The 18,867-nt window shown below is 41.2% G+C and overlaps 1 protein-coding gene across 1 annotated transcript; it reads right to left on the reverse strand.

Annotated features, from left to right (window-relative positions):
- Positions 1–7,377: 7,377 nt before the first annotated feature.
- On the reverse strand, positions 7,378–18,603 carry SLC25A46 (solute carrier family 25 member 46). Its single transcript, XM_056848243.1, has 8 exons — positions 18,375–18,603; positions 17,030–17,072; positions 15,006–15,063; positions 14,422–14,499; positions 13,119–13,219; positions 11,392–11,448; positions 10,652–10,709; positions 7,378–8,092 (listed from the first exon to the last, which is right to left on the reverse strand). The coding sequence occupies exons 1-8, from the start codon at positions 18,601–18,603 to the stop codon at positions 7,514–7,516; spliced, it is 1,203 nt and encodes a 400-aa protein (XP_056704221.1). The 3' UTR covers positions 7,378–7,513.
- Between the last annotated feature and the right edge of the window lie 264 nt (positions 18,604–18,867).

The following is an 18,867-nucleotide window of genomic DNA, read 5'->3' on the forward strand; positions in this document are numbered from 1 at the left end:
AGTACAACAGATCATCCCCTTGATAGCTTGTAGGAGCAAAGCTGGAGACACAGCAACTAGGTGGAGCTTCTAAACAGTAACGCGGGTAAAAAGTGTTGGACGTGCAAATTCATCCTGCAAGACATATTCTTAGACTTGCTGGTGGCAGCCATTACTACCCAGGCCGATTTTGTTACCTTCCCCCCAGGAGTAAGACAAACAAATAGCATTGCATTTGGGTGGCTGTGAGGGTTTTCAGACTCTCATGGAAGGAATGCAGCTATCCCAAGTCTGTTCCTTCACAAGACGTATGGAGGGGGGAACGCTATTGTTTGTATTGATAGAATGATGCAAAAGATTAAAGGGCTTCACTGAAGGAACCTTCTTTGTGATGAGACAGCTTCAAGTAACATGACATTTTAACGTTCTGATCTAATTTATGGCTTTGAATGAATGACAGGGAATAGGGAGGCACAGTAAAGTCATATGTAGGTACTGGTGGTCTTTAGCCTGGACTAATGTATTCACAATTCCCCCCCCCCCCTTAATCAATAGTTTAGGTGTGTGTTTGTCCTCTCCCTCTCCTCACAAAACCCTTTTACTTATGCCTTCTTTCCTCTTTCTACAACCCAACAAAAGCCACCTTACTCACCCTTGCTCCTCCCCTTCCTACAACAGAATAGGTAAAACCAAGTTTGATTTGAGTTGTATGGTTCTATTTCCCCAGGAATTCCCAGGATGCATCAATATGCACTGTATAATATCTTAGCTTCTTGATTCAATGAGTATCTTGATTGTTTCAGGAGAAACTATGTAAACTAATATGATCCCAGACATAATGTCCCTGGAGGCACTGTGAGATTGAGATCTACTGATAACGCCTTGCAGATTGGAACCCTGAATTGGCTCAAGAACATAATTTGCTGGAAGAACAGGGGTTATAACGTAGTTTCATTCAGAGAAAAACATACCATTGTGGCACCAAGGACTAGGTGGTAGTCATTTTATTACTCATAGTACTCAGCGAAACTAGTAATTTCTAATTTGAGCTCAAGCGATTTGGATGGCAAACATTGCTTTTAAGTAAGACTTTGATTACTTGTTGGGTTAAGGAACTTTTTGTGTGCTGTCAATTAACAGCTGACTTATAGCAACCCCGTAGGATTTTCAAGGCAAGAGACGTTCAGAGGGGGCTGGTGTAGTAAGCTAAGGGATGGTACTACTTTGAATTATATATCTAACTTCGATATAATTCTCATGCAGGAAACATGGTGCCTGGAGGCTCCCGACCTGGATGGGTATAGAGTCTTTGCCCTGGCAGCTGAGGCCGCCACCCATGGTAGAGCTATAGGTGGTCTTGGAATTCTGATTGCCACAACATTAAAGATTAAGGTTACAGAGCTTCCCCCCTTTGATCACTTGGCTATGGCAGTGTTAATGGAATACGGGCGAACTATGTGTCTGATTATAAATGTGTATTTGCCTCCATCAAAGACCAAAATCGAAAGGGAAAATAATTTGCTAGGGCTTGAATCATATATATGCCATATATGTTAACCCATCCCTGGGCTTATGTTATTGTAGGTAGAGATTTTAATGCCAGGCTGGGCCCAGATGACACTAGTTTGTTTGCTAAATATAAATCCTGCCCCACAGACGATGGCAATATAGTTCTCCCATATCCTAGACAATCTAAAGACCGAAAAGCCAATCATGCTGGGTTTCTTTTGGCCCAGATAGCCCGTCGTACCAATCTAGCTATATTAAATGGGTCTTATCCAAATGATCATCCAGCTGAATTCACCTACTGGTCAGCCCAGAGAATGAGTGTCATTGACTATATTATGGTTTCTGAAAATTATGCCCAATTTGTGGAGTCATTCGAGGTTTCCTCTTACAATGACAGTGATCATTTGCCTCTCAATATGTTTTTTAATATTCCAACTTTTAATCCACGCATTGAGATGCACCATGAAGTGGTATTGGAAACGGAGGCAAATGTAACGTGGGTTAGGTGGAGCCCTCGACTAGATAAGATCATGTCTGATTTCCTCGCCTCTTGTTCCTTGGATGAAATTTTACAGGTTTTTTTAACAGCAGAAGACATAGACAGTTGTTTAGGGCAATATGAACAAATGATTAGGGCCATACAGTCGGCCATGAGTGCCACTAACACTAATCCTAAGAGAGGCTTAACTCACCATTCCAAACACTGGTTTGACAAGGAGTGCTGGAGTCTTAAAAGAGCCCTTAGAGAGACATATGCTAGATACAGGTGTAATTCTGAGGCAGTTTTGCTGGCAGACCTGAAAAACTTAAAATCACAATACAAGCTGCTCATTAAACACAAAAAGAGGTCAGCCACCATCTTAGCCTGGGAACAGATTAGGCAGGCGGCTAAACTTAAAAATTCCACCCTATTCTGGCGTCTGATCTCAGTAGGTACAAGGCCCACTTCGCCACCTGATTGCACTGTTTTACCAGTTACGTGGGGAAATTATTTTAAGGCCCTGTATAAGAATAATGACCACAATGACAATCATGCTGAGAGCATAAGAAATCTTCCAGAATGGCCAGCAGTGGAGACCTCAGAGATAAGGAAGCTCATTGAATCCCTGAAATTAGGGAAAGCCCCAGGTATTGATCAGATCCCCGCAGATTTACTGAAAAGGAATCAGGAATGGTGGGCTCCGGTGCTGGCATCCCTCTTCACTGCAATTGACAAAACTGGCAGAATTCCAAATGATTGGGGGGTGGCAATTATCGTCCCTATCTATAAAAAGGGTAACAGGGAAGACCCTTCCAATTACAGACCAATCAGCTTACTTAGTACCATAAGCAAGCTCTATGCCAAGCATCTTCAGTGGAAACTTAGAGATTGGCTGGAACAAGGGAATTACTTAGCACAAGAGCAGGCGGGTTTCAGAGAAGGCCGCTCTACGGTAGATCATTGCGTGTTGCTAGACCATCTTATTGTGAAGTATGCTACCAAATCTGCTGTCTCACTGTATGCAGCTTTTATTGATTTGAAATCGACGTTTGATTCAATCCCAAGAACCATTCTCTGGGAAAAGCTAAGAGCTTCTACGATAGACAGATGGCTTCTGTTCCTGATTCGAGCCCTATATGAAAGAACCACAATACGGGTAAGATGTAACCATCAAGGGCAGCTTACCGACCCCATTGTAACAAGGAAGGGGGTCAAACAGGGCTGCATACTAGTGCCACTATTGTACAATTTTTAAATGTTTAAATAAGCAAGAGTTGCACCCCCCAAAACTGGTGGACAGGCACACTCCTCTGTTACTATATGCGGATGATGTCGTTCTTCTTTCTAGAACACCTATTGGCATCAGGAGGGCATTGCGCCTGCTTGCGGTCTATTGCACTGATAATTAACTGGAGGTTAATCACTCAAAAACTAAAGTAATTGTCTTTGCCAACAGCCCAAAACTTCACTCCTGGAGTCTGAATGGGATTAAGATAGAGCAGGTACACTGCTATAAATACCTGGGTGTGGTCTTTCAGGCAACAGGTTTAAGGAATTCTCACATAGCCCATGTCTCCGCCAATGCCCCCCAAAGTGCCGCAGCTATATTAAAATTTTTTTGGACTAAGGGAGGACGCTTGGTTACAGCTGCTGTTAAGTTATATAAAGCCAAAACCCTTTCCCAAATGTTATATGGGGGGCCGCTTATTAACACAGCAAATTACTCCAGGTTGGAGAAGATCCAATCCAAATTCCTGAGAGCTGTACTACAAGTCCCTCCCAGTGTCTCCAATGCTGCAATTCGAATGGAGACAGGGGAAGTAACGATTGAAGCAAGGATATGGATTGTCTCGATCTCTTATTGGCTCAAAATAGCTTCACGTCCCAAAGGACTTGTTAACCTAATTCTGTGTGACACTTTTGTTTCCCCCTGGTTGAGAAATCTGATGAATAAACTAGGCTACTATGGTCTCTCACAACATCTGCTCCTATCAATGGACTATCCACAGGCCAGAGCCCTGATCAGGCAAAGAGTTCTGGACGTGGAAAGACAGCATGACCTAAGTAGAATCAAAAACGTGTGCTACAATTGCAGCACTCTTACCAGGGCAGAAATTGATTCTATCAAAATGCTAAACGCTGTGAAGATGCTGCTAAAGATACTTATCTTCCACACTATGTACTTCTGGAACAATCCTGGATATTACCTTTTGTGGTGTCATAAATATGTGCATTTGTCTAAGGAACCAACAGTATCTTCGCTTAGTTCATGCTACCATGATGCAACAGTAGAGTAAAATTTAGTGCAGTAGAGTAAAAATTAGTGCAGGTAATTGCAACACAGTTGTTAATGACTGGACCACTCCAGCTACCTGGAGTGCCATAAGTGCATCTAGGACCAAGGTTAGCACAAGAACAGAGCACTGCTCCTCAAGTGACCTTGGAAGCCATCGTTGTGTCTGTGTGATGCCTTGGAGTTGGAAGCAGGAGTTGGACACTTTACATTTTCTCCTGGCCCGGGGTATGAAAGGCAGACAAACAATGGGAATCAGTAAAGCTTCCCCTTGCATATTAAATTAAGTGATCATGGTAGCCACCTGGGCAACATTGAGAACTTTAAATCTCATCAACAGGTAATCAAGGTTATTCAAGAAAAGGCTAGCTATCTGATGCCCCTCGAGCCAGTCATCAGGCAATCAGAGATTGAATCAAACATCTCCATCTGACTCATACCCATCCTGAGAAACTCCTGACATCCCCTCACATTCTAATATTTATACCAAGCCTTCAACAGCAATTAATCAAGCAATCACACCAACACTCATTTCTTTCCTGAAAGACATTAAGCCTCTCCCGTTTTGTCAGGACACCGGAGGAGCAATCAAGTTCTTTGTCCCTGGTAAAGCTTCCTTTGCCAGTTACCTTATATTGCCCCAGAACACATTTCTGGGTATAAATATCCATAGAATGGGTGTATCTTTGGTTATGAATGCTCACCCCTTACTTGCATGTAAGGTCTCCTGCTTTGCTTTCTGGAGACACAGGTTTGTTTCCCCCCTCTACAGCGCTTTCACTTGGATGTCGCTCTTCAAGATTGGTAATTATCACCTGAACCCTAACTTGGGAATCCCACTCCTTCACCCTTTATTTCCCTTAGCTCTTGTATGAATTGTGCATATGCGTTTACATTGTGTGCTTGAAATTGTTTCATAATCAAACTCCATTTTATTTGGAACAATACACTTCTTTATTGGGAGTTTTCCTTAGGGACTTAATCCCTGTATACATAGGCTGAGAACATCCTGGTTACCCAACCTCTTGCAAAGCTCTGTATCCGCGCTAATTCCTCCAACCGAAATGGACACTGTCTAATTTGGGTAACACTGTCCTTGTTGAAAAATAGGAAAGTGAAATTTTATTCCTATCTTCACGGTTACTTCTATCTTAAGTTGACGTTACTTGAAATCCTAGATCGTTGAGCATTACATCTTTTTGTGTTTTCTTAAAAAAAATTTATTCTATAGTACACTGGCTTTCTTAAGAGTGCTAAGTAACAAAAGGAAATTCCTGAAGCACACCAATCAAGAGAGTTTATATCGCAGAAGAACTTGTCCAGAACTGAGAATTAAATCAGTGTAACTCCAAATTCTATTTCCTCTCATATGCTCAGCAGCAGTTTACACTCTTGATAGATTACTCAGAGCTCCTTTGCATCTCAAAGTTAGTAGGAACCAGCATCTGAAGAAGATCTGACTCATGAAATGTTATGCTGAAATCAACTTCATTAATCTTAGAGGCGTCAATTTATTTAGATGGAAAGTAATCTAGCATTTAACAGTGTGCACAGATTTAAAGCCCAGAACTGCCCCCTCAATTTTCATGTCTTCTTCGGTAATTGGTTTGCAATATAGATGCTTTCTTTCTCTATCTGACCAATAGTGTTGGTATAGCCACAGTAGAATTGCTCTTGCATTCACTGTTCCAACATCTAAGTGTTTATAACATCCACACAAAGTATAAGCAGAGCAATTGTTCTTTAATGCAACTCGGGCACACATTTGATTTGTGACAAAACTGGTCAATGCCTTTGTTTACAGATATTAGTAAATAAGTTTCTGTACACGAAGTCTGAATTTGTGCATTAATTTACTGTATTCACACAGATACACCAAGTCTCTTATAATACATGCTAATTTACGAGAAAGGCAGGAACTTTCCGAAGGTTGCTTTAGCATGCTAATGCATTGTGAACACATCTTTCTAAATACCTCCATCAAGCATTGACACAGAAGCAAAATGGGACATTTAATGATCAGAATTAGTACTTACAAAGCCTAATCCTTGCTTTTTAGAAAGAGAATAGTTCAGTGTTTTATATTCAAGTGACAGATACCAGAGCTCTGCTCTATAGCCCACCTACTCCAGAAGAACGATAAAGAGAGGATCTAAATGGCTAAAACCACAAACAGAGCAAACACCGGAGGGAAAATACCACCAAATTCAGCCAAGCCTTGGTAGTTTAAAAAAAACCCCACAACAGCCACACGAGAGGCTAGTGAGTCCCTTTATACTTCAGTGAACTCTGGAAATGAACTCTAATGAAAGGGCTATGATTGTATACTCATACAAGGACCATACAATATTTCTTGGGAGAATACAGCTATTTTAGGACACATTAACTTGAATGCAAGTCCGTTAGAGCCTAACAGAACTCCCTGCCATGTATTCTCAAGGACTGATTGCTCAATTTTTACCCTTTATGACATTCTGCTTAAGCCTTGCACTTCTGTTAATGTTCCCCTTCTAAAACTAAACTTGGGCAGCATCTGTATCTAAGATTCTTACCGCTGTTCTCTTACTAAGAGTAATTACAGATATTTTCCTTCAGAAAAAGTGACACAGCAATGCAGCTGTTGTTTTTTTTAACATCACATGGTGTTGTTCAGAAAAATGTGAAGAAATTGTTATGTTATTAAACCAATGGAAATCCAATATTGATGTTCTTGACCATAACAATGTTTTTTTTTTTTTTTTTTAAATACTGGGACTTTAATCCTTTTGTACAGCAGCTACATGGAAAAAACACTGGGAAGAACTGACAAAATTCATTCTATTCAGTTTTTGACAGCATCCAAATATAGTCAGAAGTAATTCTCATTTGAAGCCACAGGGAGAAACTAAGAACCAATCCATTGTGGGATTGCCTCAGAAAAGGCATTTTTGCCTTTACTTTTGCACAGGTATGATTAATTTCAAATGGAGTTTATGTGAAGAAACTGCTAATTGGATTGATATAGCTTCAAACAATCTGAAAAATCATACCTTCTACTCAATAATATTTTAAAATATTTTCTCATCAGACATTTCAACATTTTAAAAGCCATCTTTCATTTTCCTCTGATCAGGACATAGGGGAACTTGTATCTCTATTTACAAAGGAACATCCTACATGGTAAGAAAACCATCACTGTGAATTCTAATCTTTCAGATTTCATTCGCTTATCTGCTCAACTTGTGAATTTCAAGGGGTATATCTATTAGCCCTTAAGAAACATTCTGAAGCAGTGTGGAATAAAGAATTTTAGTGAGCTGTAACAAAGCTACATGTAATGTATATTGTACAACCACAGCCCCAAACCCTTTGTAAAATCCCAGTATTCCTTCTTCACGCTTTATTGTATGGATGCAGTCTCTCATTCCTTCATACTGTGTATTGATGGGGAGAACTTCATACCCAAGGTCTGTATTGTCAATGATAGTGCGGGTCCCTTGAATGTGAAGGCGGTGTAAGACTGTCTCCAGTGGGTACAGCATGACATCAGCACAAAGGCTGGCAGCAAAGCTAGCAATAAGTTCTGGAAAATAAGCATCCAGCATGCTTTGCACAGAACTGGTGCCCTCTGTTGAAAGACTGGAAGGATTTTCCTTTTTTAGAAGCACAAGGACTATTTTCTGGACAATGGAACTAATGATGTAATGAATAACTCCATGTAGAACAGTAGGAAAGGTCAGCGCCAGCAGAGGGAGCAGCCGTTTGCTATGGGGCACTCCGAAACCCATCGCTCGGCCTATACCCTCTCTTAGGCAATCTAAGATTCCAGGATTATCCCGAATGATTTCACTCTGCAAGAAAGAATATTCACGATCAGTAGGCATTCATTCGCATGGGTGCGATAACCATGAGAGTTAAAAGAAATTCAGTTTGCTTATCTATACTGAACATTATATGTACATATACCACCGAATCCTAACAAAATAATTCAAGCCCGTAGAACAGTTCCAAGTAACCATTTTAGGAAATATTCCTCCTCCCCACATTTATCTGTCTACTACATTTTAATCCATCCTTCTTCCTAAGAGCTCAGAGCAGCACACATGGTCCTTCCTTCCTACTTTTATCCTCACAAGAATTCTGACTGCTTCCACACAGTGACAATTCTCCATGTAGCTTCCATTGCCGCTGTGAATGCAGAGGCATTTGCAGGAGCAAAAGATAATCTATGCAGCAGTTTTCTGGTACTTTCCATGCCTCAGCCCCCTGTGGCCACCATTCCCCTAGAGGGCTTTTTGGGGACTTAAAGGCGATTTACATATTGTTGTTATGCTACAACAATTTAGCTACTAGTTCCTCTGAGCTCCCAGCTTTCATTTTTTTAAAAAAATCAGCCTCTAGCTCCTTTTGTTATAGAGATGTATTTCCGCAATGAAGAGGGCTAAAGACTTAAAAAACAAAACAAAAAGGAAGCTGGGAACTCAGAGGAACTGGTGGACAGATTGTAGATAAATCAGTAGATTGTAAAAAGCATGATCTCGCCAGAGACAAATGGATTAGAATATACATTCAGAGGTGGGGACCTGCCCTAAAGCAAGATATAGTTGCAAAGTTATTGTCTGATACTGACCCAAATGTAACCCTCGCTGTGGCAAAATAGCAACACCGAATAGAATGACTGGAATGATTTTTAAGTTAAAAACTTGAACGGCCCCTGGGATATATTTTCTGCCTTTAGTAAGGCGAGAAAGGAAAGAACCTTAAACCAGTGTGGGCTACCCTAGGCCACCACACTAAACCATCATCTTCCCCTGGATGTAGAGCTAAAGCCCTAATCTAATAGACTTCTAAACCTTATCTGAACAAAAAAAAAATAGTTAAATGGCTCTTTTTCCCCTCTGCCAATTCCCCCTCTCTTCTCCCCCATCCCTAGGATTCCAAAGGCCCTGATTGGCTGATGCTGGCTTTCTCAACCAGATCACCAGGGTACAAAGGCGATTGGCATATATAAAAAAGGGGACGGATTTGAGTCTGTCACAGCAGCCTGTTCTCCTTACAAACCCTTTGCTGCCCCCACAATGTCTCCTTTCACTTCTGCTGCTACTCCTCCTTATCTCCTTCTATTGTTGGGTGCAGTTTGGGATCTGCTCAGACTCAAGACATTACTGCTACAATTTTTAGCCCCCCCCACTGTCTTTAGTAAACTTTATGGATTTTTCTGCAAATGTGTAAACTACCCCTGTGTTGCCTTATTTCATGGACTTTTCATGTGCACCCGGGGGGGGGGGGGGAAACCGACCCGTGTCCTTTAAATATAAATTGCAGTCTTCAGTATATATGCATGAAAAATCATATACATCACCTTCTTCCAAAACACTATGGATTATTCAAGCACTCTTATATTAACAGTCATGCTATATTGCTGAGGAGACAGAATATTTCATTCCCTTATTTTTTCACTCCTCGTGTAAGAAATACCCAAAAGAAATAATTAAATTCAAAACTAAAATGGGATGATTTTTCATATATGTAGCAGAAAAATCCATAGGATATTTTAACATCATGAAAACACACAAGACACAGTAATATTCACTATGGATGGTGCCATAAAATAGTTTAACAGAACATCGCACTGATTTTACTTAGCATTGCTCCTTTTGATCTTCTAAGTTCTTTAAAGGATCAAGTGCGCCCCCAAGTGGTTTGCAATTGTGTGTGTGTGTGTGTGTGTGTGTAAAATACCGTCAAGTCGCAGCCGACTTATGGCGACCCCTTTTTTGGGGTTTTCATGGCAAGAGACTACCAGAGGGGGTTTGCCAGTGCCTTCCTCTGCACAGCAACCCTGGTATTCCTTGGTGGTCTCCCATCCAAATACTAACCAGGGCTGACCCTGCTTAGCTTCTGAGATCTGATGAGATCAGGCTAGCCTGGGCCACCCCAGCAAAGATTTACCAGAAATAAAAGGAAGACTAAGGTTTCCCCAGGAGTGCCATCAAGAAACTCAGGGGGTCATCTTAAATTTGCATACAAGTTACAGGTATGTATTAAACTTTTGTGTATAACTGTTTTTTTTTTTTAAGGGGTCGTCTTACATTCAGGGCTATCTTCCTTTCAGGTAAATACAGTACTAGCTGCACTGTGAAAAACAAGCTTTGTTACGGTTTTTAAAAAGCCGTCCTGAAATTAGTGAAATCAATTTTTCAGAACCACGACACAAACAAAAAATTATTGCTATCAATAACACAGAAGATACTGAAAAATTTTGTATTTAAAATGGTCAGTAATAAGATTCATCATGATCCTGCTGTTTACCTAATAATTTGGAAATAGCAGTACCCCCCTCTTTCGAACTAGGACCATGCATTCCACACAGTATACAAAATAGAACATAGAAGAATTATTAAACTTACTTGCACGGTTTCAATCAGGCTTGCAGAATAAAAAGGCATTGCTATCACACAAGTTACCCTAGAGGAATAAGAAAGAATAATTCATATTGTGACAATGACATCTGCCACTTACTATGTTCTCAAACGGTGCAATCAAAAAGCCAATTAATCAGATATTTACACCAATTTAGTCTGTTTGGATTAAGCTAGTTTAGACCTAAGTGGTTCAAATTAGCATCAGGATTGTGTTTCTTTAGCGTCCCACTTCTAAAATACTCCTGATGATAAAGTTATCTATATTAACACCCAAGATTATACCTTATCAGTTTCAAATACTTGTAGTACTATTTTTCAATTTGTGTTATCAAGCATGTCAAAATGGAATCCTCTTTTTAACCCAAGCATTGTCTATGTACATTTTAGTAAATTCGATTCCATTAATTAATGTAAGTCCTATAGAACTACGAATTCAGCTATAAAGGCCCCAGTTCTAGATGTCAAATGCACTAACACAAATGAAGTAGCTTAAATGTACTCCTTAAATATCTGGAACTAGACTTCTATGCACAAAAATGAGGGGACAGAACTGAAAGGCTAGCTGAATTTGTAGTTGTTATGCTATAGATCTGCTAAGAGTTTCTGCTTTAATCTTCTATTTTGCCTATTAGAGATGTTGAACACTTGTTTTTGGTTTTTATTTTCAGGAAGTAGGACAACCATTTCCAGTAACAAAACGTTAGGAATTCACTAGCTTTACCTACCCTTTCAGCAAAAGATGTCCTCCTATTTGTCGGAGACTCCACTTATATGAAAGCTCTCTGAAAATCAAAAGCAGCAATTGCTCAACAGCTTTCATTAAAATACACTCCAGAAAGGTATAGACACCTTATAACAGGAATCTACACAAACCCCAGTAGAGCAGTTACAATGCAAATGCAGGGACATCCCCTCCGCCACAGGCCTGCTCTGCATGCTGCTCTCATCCCTGATTTTGTGAAGAGTCAAGCCACAAGCCTAAAGGTTGGCTTCGCCATGATCCACCCACACCTCTGTTTCCCCTGCAGCAGGCATGGTTTTTTTTCTGTTCTGCACAGATGCTGGCATTCAGGGGGCCGATCTTCCTTGCTGTGCACATCAGCACACATGTCACTGATTTTGTCACAGGCAGCACCAGAAACCCAACCCACTTTTAAATATGTTTTGCGCATGTGTTCTAACAATGGTACATACTATCGATAAAATAAGGTAAAATCAGAGCACCCCACGAGAGGGATTTAAACTTCTGCAAGGTGAAGAGAGGTAAGTGGGAAGAAAAGAAGGACATGTTAGCATCCTTTTGGGATCCACAATCTCCCCCAACTGTGGGAGAGGCATCGCTTGAAGCTCTTTAAAAAGCTAAGTCAAAACAGTAATTTCTATACAAAAGCATCTGTTCAGGACTCATCAGCAAACCAACGTACCAACACTAATGCACTACACCAAGGGAAAATATTGGTGTGCTAACATTTTTTATGTGGAGAGGAGAAAGGGGGAAGCTTGGTGGGGAGAAAAGCGCTGCGGGAGACGCATCATTTAATTAACTCAGTCTCAAAGTTACAAGTGACAGATGAGCAAGCCAACAAACTAATGTTAGTACATTGTATAGGAAATTTTAAAAATACAATGGCAAATACAGACGGGAAGCGGAAATGGGGGAGGGAACATGTGGAATAGAGAGGCGAGGATTAACACGGTGGATGTCACAGGGGCGTGCATTTGCATCAGCAACAAATTTGGAAAAAGCTTTTTGCACATAGAATCAATCAGACAAGCTCTCCCTTTAAAAGGAAAGCTCACTGTATAACTGCTTGGGGAAGTAACAGGGAAAACAAGAATGGAGCCAGAATCAATTTCGGGACTGACCCAAAATCATGCAGAATATTTAAAAAGTTGCCATCTTGTACAGCAATGAATCCAATAAAAATAGGACATGCATAATAGCCCACACACTTTGCTTCAGTACTGGGGAATTTGCATGTGCGTAACATCCCCAGACAGAACAGAACTGAGAGGATCTTTCTTGTTTTGCTTGCAAGAAACATTTTGATGAGCTACACAGCTTTAGGACTTCTAGCACAGAAAATTTAATGTACTATGAAAGACAAAGCTGAAAGCCATAAAAGATACTAGTACTGCTATTTCTCATTTTTCTCCTCCTTGTCCTCATTCCCCGGTCTTTCCTGGCGTTGGCCAAGGAGTTCTGAGGAATTTATCATCACATTTTTAAGCCACACCATTTTATTAATGCTCAGAATTGTAAATCAGTAAATCACTCCTCAAGTATGCAGCCAGCAGGCTCATATGAACAGAACACCAGTATAATATCTGTTACTATTAAAGAGTATTTACATATATGCAGGAGCCTTGCTCATATACAGTGGAGCTTTTCCTTCTCAAAGGAATACTAACGAATACGAAAGCATAAGGAAGAAAGGCAAGCTGACAATACCTTGGCAAGGGTGTGAATTCACTGATGATCCCTTCTGCTCCAAGGGTTATGCCCTGAACAATGAAAGTGCTTCCCATTCCTTTCCAAAGAGCTCTGGGGCCCTGCAACAAACAATATTCAGTTCTATGCAACTTGAATCAGATCTTAAATTCAGTCCTCTCTAAAGTGTCAACCTCCAGCAGATAGTCGCAGATGTTTTTGAGACAACAGTACTCTCTTCAGATGTCATGATACATGTGGTTTAAACTGCAGTTACACAAACTTTGTTCATCTATCAGATGTGTGCAACAGACTACAGCTTATTCATAAGACTCAGTTTGATGCTTATCTCCCTTCCCACCTGCATGCAAAATCATTGAGCTCCCTTGTTTCCCCCCAGCTAATTGCAAGGCATCATTACTTATGCAGCCCACTTGCTACTGATTAGCTGCAATAAATGGGAAGCCAAACCTCCTTGGAGGTCTCCAACTGTCCACCACCTTCCCTCTTTCTCAACACATTCCCTAACCTAGTTGATGTTTTTAATATTTGAAAAGAAAGCCGCTTTTATTCTACAAGAGCAGAACAAGACTTCCCCAACTCCCACTCCAGACCACTAAGTCTTCTCTAAATTCCATTCCTGATCAATAGTACATGCTGTGAAGTGGAGATCGGTCATGGGAAGGGCAGTATCACAGTCATCTACCCTCCTCCCCCACATAAATAACTTTTTCTATAGTATGAAACAGACTGTAGGAGACAAGCCAAACATTAAAAGACTGGCCTTTTTCAGTTTTGTTATGGTTGCTTCAAATATTGCAATGTTTGGTGTTCAGAAAATACAGTTATACTGGGCCTGTTTGCCCTACGTGGCATACAGCCTGAACCTAACTATCTTGAATTACCACTCAAGATCACATTCTGAAAATGGTTTTGTTAAGACATATTTTCCATACTGTTTGTTTAGGACTGTAACTTATATGCACATCTGTATCATCTATCACTCTTTAAAACTTGAAAACCATGTTAGAAAACAGGCTTAGAGCGGTGAACAACTAGTATGCTTTTCAATGTCCTTTAAACACTTGATCAGCTCAAACCCAACCCCTTTCTGACTATATATTACTCTTCCTACGCACTTGACACTGAGAGACACTGTCCTTCAGTGTTACTCCTCTGAAGATGCCTGCCACAGCTGCTGGCGAAACGTCAGGAAAGAAAATACCAAGACCACGGTCACACAGCCCGGATAACCTACAAGAACCATTCAATTACATACATTTTATGCAAGAAAAATTACTGCCACTCGATACTAAACACTAACCTGGGCTTTATTGATGCTATACATGATGTTGATAACAGTAAACGGAGTGAGATGATAATTCCTGGCATGATAATTAACCTGTAAAAATAATATACTAGATTATAACAACTATTAGCTGTACCTTCATACATCACCATTGCTGCCACTGTTGACCAATATCTTCATGACCATTTCCCTAAAAATCATTACCATTAAAGTACTACCCAAATACTGCACCACTTTTAACTCTCTCTCTGTGTGTGTGTGTGTATATAAAGTGCCTTCAAGTCGCAGCCGACTTATGGTGACCCCTTTTGGGGTTTTCATGGCAAGAGACTAACAGAGGTGGTTTGCCAGTGCCTTCCTCTGCACAGCAACCCTGGTATTCCTTGGTGGTCTCCCATCCAAATACTAACTAGGGCTGACCCTGCTTAGCTTCTGAGATCTGACGAGATCAGGCTAGCCTGGGCCATCCAGGTCAGGGCACCACTTTTAACTAGAAGGAAGAAAATCATTGGTCAACTCAACACAGTATTTTAAGTGTAATGAATTAAGAGTAATGAATTAATACAGACAAATATGAGACAGTAAATTAAAGTATTTACCTGGCACTGCCGACGCAAAACAATACATGGATGGGCCAGCACATTTTCTGTAAACAAGCTTTGGAAAAATAATTTAACATTTATTAAAGTTTCACTAATTGTCACACAAATCTTTCTCTTTACTAAGGTACAGTATTTTAATAAGCTTTAGAAATATCAAAATTAAAGTTATTACATAGGTTAACTTGCACACTGGTAAGAATTAAAACATCAAGTTTTACAAAATGATTAAAACAAATCAGAGACCACTTCATTTTAACTATCTTCTTATTAATTTGTAATACTTATTAGTTGCCTCTTTATTGAAACACTGCAATGAACACCCAAAAAATAATATTGAAGTCACCTAAAACATAACAAGCAGGGCAAAATGGCCAATAGTAAAAGCAGCACCAAAACTAACAGCAGCCATGTGGACAGTAAAAGAGAACAGCAGGTTCATAAGATTCTACCCAACATCAGCATTTTAAAAAATGAAATGTCTCTGCTACCTAGCAGAAAACCCAAAATATAGCCTGGTGAATCTCCTTGGAACTAAATTCACTGTGTAAGTTCAAGAATGAGGAAGCCATTGCTTCATGTTTGGGGAGATTTTTGGCAAAGGGCAGAACACAAAGTAGGGCCTCTACCTCCTAGCTGACAGATCCAAGGGTGGAACTTGTGATGGAAGAGTATATAAGACCAACATCTTGAACTGAGCATGGATGCCAACACAGGCAAGTCAGTGAAAGTTGCTCTCTAGCTCTCCTTTAAAAAAAATGCAGAACCCTGTATTAACTACAGCTTCCATACCATTTTTAAGGAGTTGGAATGTGTTACAGTAATATGTACAGTACCAAAGCATTGACACTCCTCCCCATTATTGCCACTTGAGCATCAAGCAGCAACACAGAACAAGGAGCACTGCACAGCTGTAGAGGTGGCTAGGACAGTGGGGCTATTTAGAGTGGAACAGAAATGCCTCTTCCTCCTTCAGCAAGCTAAGCTTACTTTTGGTCTTGAAGCAAGTCTAGGAGAAGAGTACCTGGGGAGGGGGTTTCAGTGGCAAGCGTGCTGGGTAGGAAAAATATTTCATGCCCCTCTTCTGCTCATCATTCTTCCTCAACTAACAGAGTTCCCCAAACCTATTACTCATATTGCATGTCCGGCATATCCATTCCTTGAGTTTAGCTCCAGTGAAGATTGAGTCACATTTTTTTTTTAAAAATCACACAGCCCACAAGCCCCATAAACACAGAAAAATGGAATTTCAGCAGCTTGGTTTAATTTGGGACACAGACATAAATGAAAAGATCCCCAATCTATTAATGGTCCCTTATTCAGAAACTGTTTGGCTGTGGAGAATACTATGTTTCTCACTATTTATGTACAAAATGTAATGCTTCTTTCATTGCACTGGTATATTGCAAGGGTTTTTTCCTTATGCTGATGTAGTGCCAATCAATTGCTTGTTAGAATGAGCACACATTACCTACTGCAGCAGTGGAGGTCCTTGCCTCCGGTTTGAAAATTTTGCAGGAGTATGTGTTTGTTTCACAATTCTATCAAAGAGAGGCTGGCCCCTGGAAACCCAAGAGCTGCATTGCCTGTTGCCTTGTTTGTTCCTCTCTCGAGTTCTTTCCTACTATTTGCTACAATCTCCCTGGCTTCTACAATATAGTTCCACTGTTATGTATCTTTCTGACTAGCTGAGTTTCAACTGAACTATAGTATATGTGTGTGTAAAGTGTTGTCAAGTTGCAGCTGACTTATGGAGATCCCTTATGGGGTTTTCGAGGCAAGAGACTAACAGAAGTGGTTTGTCATTGCTTTCCTCTATTAGCTATAGTATATTCATGTTAATTCTGTTTACAACCAGGCCTAAGATGTTTATTATTTTAGTAGTATTACTCCTCAGTTTTGAAGGGAGGCGGCTATCTTCAAGAATTTGTAGTTGTATATACTTCTTTATCATACACATAATATTTATTACAGAAAATGCAAAAACGTTATCAATGAAGCATTTTTATAAACAGAGATCTTACCTTGCCAGACCAATCCCAAAGCCTGCAAATCTATTCAACTGTTCTGAAAGAGACAGATATACAAATGCTAATGTTTATTTTAAAGCAAACAACAATAAAAAGAATAGCAAGTACTAACACAAGCAATCTTACTAAGTGCTTGGTTTAATAAATTATACAGCACAGATACATGTAGCCTATGCTTGGCTCTGCTTACTTAGCTTACTAAGTTCTTATCCACAAGGGTATTTCCAAAGGAGAAGGCCAGTATGCAACTGCCTTTGATTTCTTGCGTTAGCTGAAACTTCACACTTAGTTTGTACGTATGAAAAACTAGACTAACTATTTTTGAATAATAATTCCTTCTTGGTCATGAAAGTTACTGTGTGATTTTGGGCCAATCACACACACACACAGTCTAACCTAATCCCACGTTTACCTGTTTCCAAACTCCATGGAGGAAGAAAGGGATATAAATGTAATAATGGTATTATTGTTAGTACCAACACTGCCATCAGATGTTGGTGATAAGCAACAGAGAATAGCTATTCCCATCATATTCTCCCCCTCCCCAGAAGCAACTGCTCAACCACTGGAAAATGAGCTAGACAGACCTTTATGTATGCCAAGAAAGTCATAATTATACCCTGCCATGGTTAGACAGCTTCTGTTGCACAAACTGGCTATCTACTAAAACACTGTTAATGAGAGCCCTGTGAAGTAAATGGCTATTCAGCAAGACCCAATTTACAAGACAATTTTAAAACACGTGGAGCTTTCAGAGAAGCTAGTATTTACAATCTAGCTTCTTCAGACGTGGCACTCTAGACCGTTTAACGTTTTCCTGCCTTCCAATAAAACAAGGGTGTATCATTCAGGAGCAAAGGTAATGCTTCTGGGCTGATTTCCCCACAAAAGTAAGTTATAGGGAAGCTTTTGGGACACTTATTCTACAAGTAACACAAATTATTTTAATAATTGCATGCCTATACTTGAACTTAAGGGGGAAGAAAACAAGGGCCCCACCGAATTACCTGGAACGTGACAGAGGTCTCAGCACGTCAGGAGCTCTTCGCATTCCCTCGCACTGAACATACTCCAAAGGAGCATACACCACCACCACCTGGGTAGGGATATGCGTGCGCCAGACCAGAAAGTCAAAAGGGGGTGGGGGGCTCTAAAGGAGAAAAGCACGCCTTGCAGGGGGTTCACACTTAGCTGCAGCATCCTAAAACAGGGTTCGTTGGCAAGCTCAACTCAGAGGCCACCCACTGCCCTCAAGCCAGTCCCCTACCGCAAAGCGTTTTCAGTCACAGGCCAGCCATGCCCGCCCAACGCCTGGCGCTTCCCTCCTCCCTTGACGTACCGGAACTGGCGGCGGCCCCTCCAGCGTAAGGGTCTTCATGGAGCCCGGCCGCCCCCAGCGGGGTCGCGGCGGCGAACTGCGGGGTCTTCTCCCCCCAGTGCAGGTTGCGGCTCCCGGGGATGTCAGGCGGGGTGCTGACCCAGTGGCCGAGGTCCGGCTTGGCCGCGAAGCCCCCCTGCTCCCCCCGGTAGCCCAGGCCGTCGAAGCCTTCCGGGCGTCGCGGATGCATCGAGCCGGGCAGAGAGAGCCGAACCGCGGACTACGGGCAGCGACGCGACAGGCCCAGCGCGGCGTCCTCGGGCTCCTCTTCCGGGTTCCAACCGGAAGTGGTTCCCAGCATCCGGAAGCCCGTCCGTAGCCAAGCTGGGTCACGTGACAAGGAGGTTTTTTTTCCACCTTTGACCAGGGCGGTAGGAAAGTGGGGGAGGGCGTGGCTCGGGTCCTAGCCCTTCGGCCTTGGAGGGAAAGGTGGGCCGGGGGACGGAGAGCGATT

This window comes from Euleptes europaea, chromosome 4 (assembly GCF_029931775.1).
Source record: "Euleptes europaea isolate rEulEur1 chromosome 4, rEulEur1.hap1, whole genome shotgun sequence".
NCBI classification, from domain to species: Eukaryota; Metazoa; Chordata; class Lepidosauria; order Squamata; family Sphaerodactylidae; genus Euleptes; species Euleptes europaea.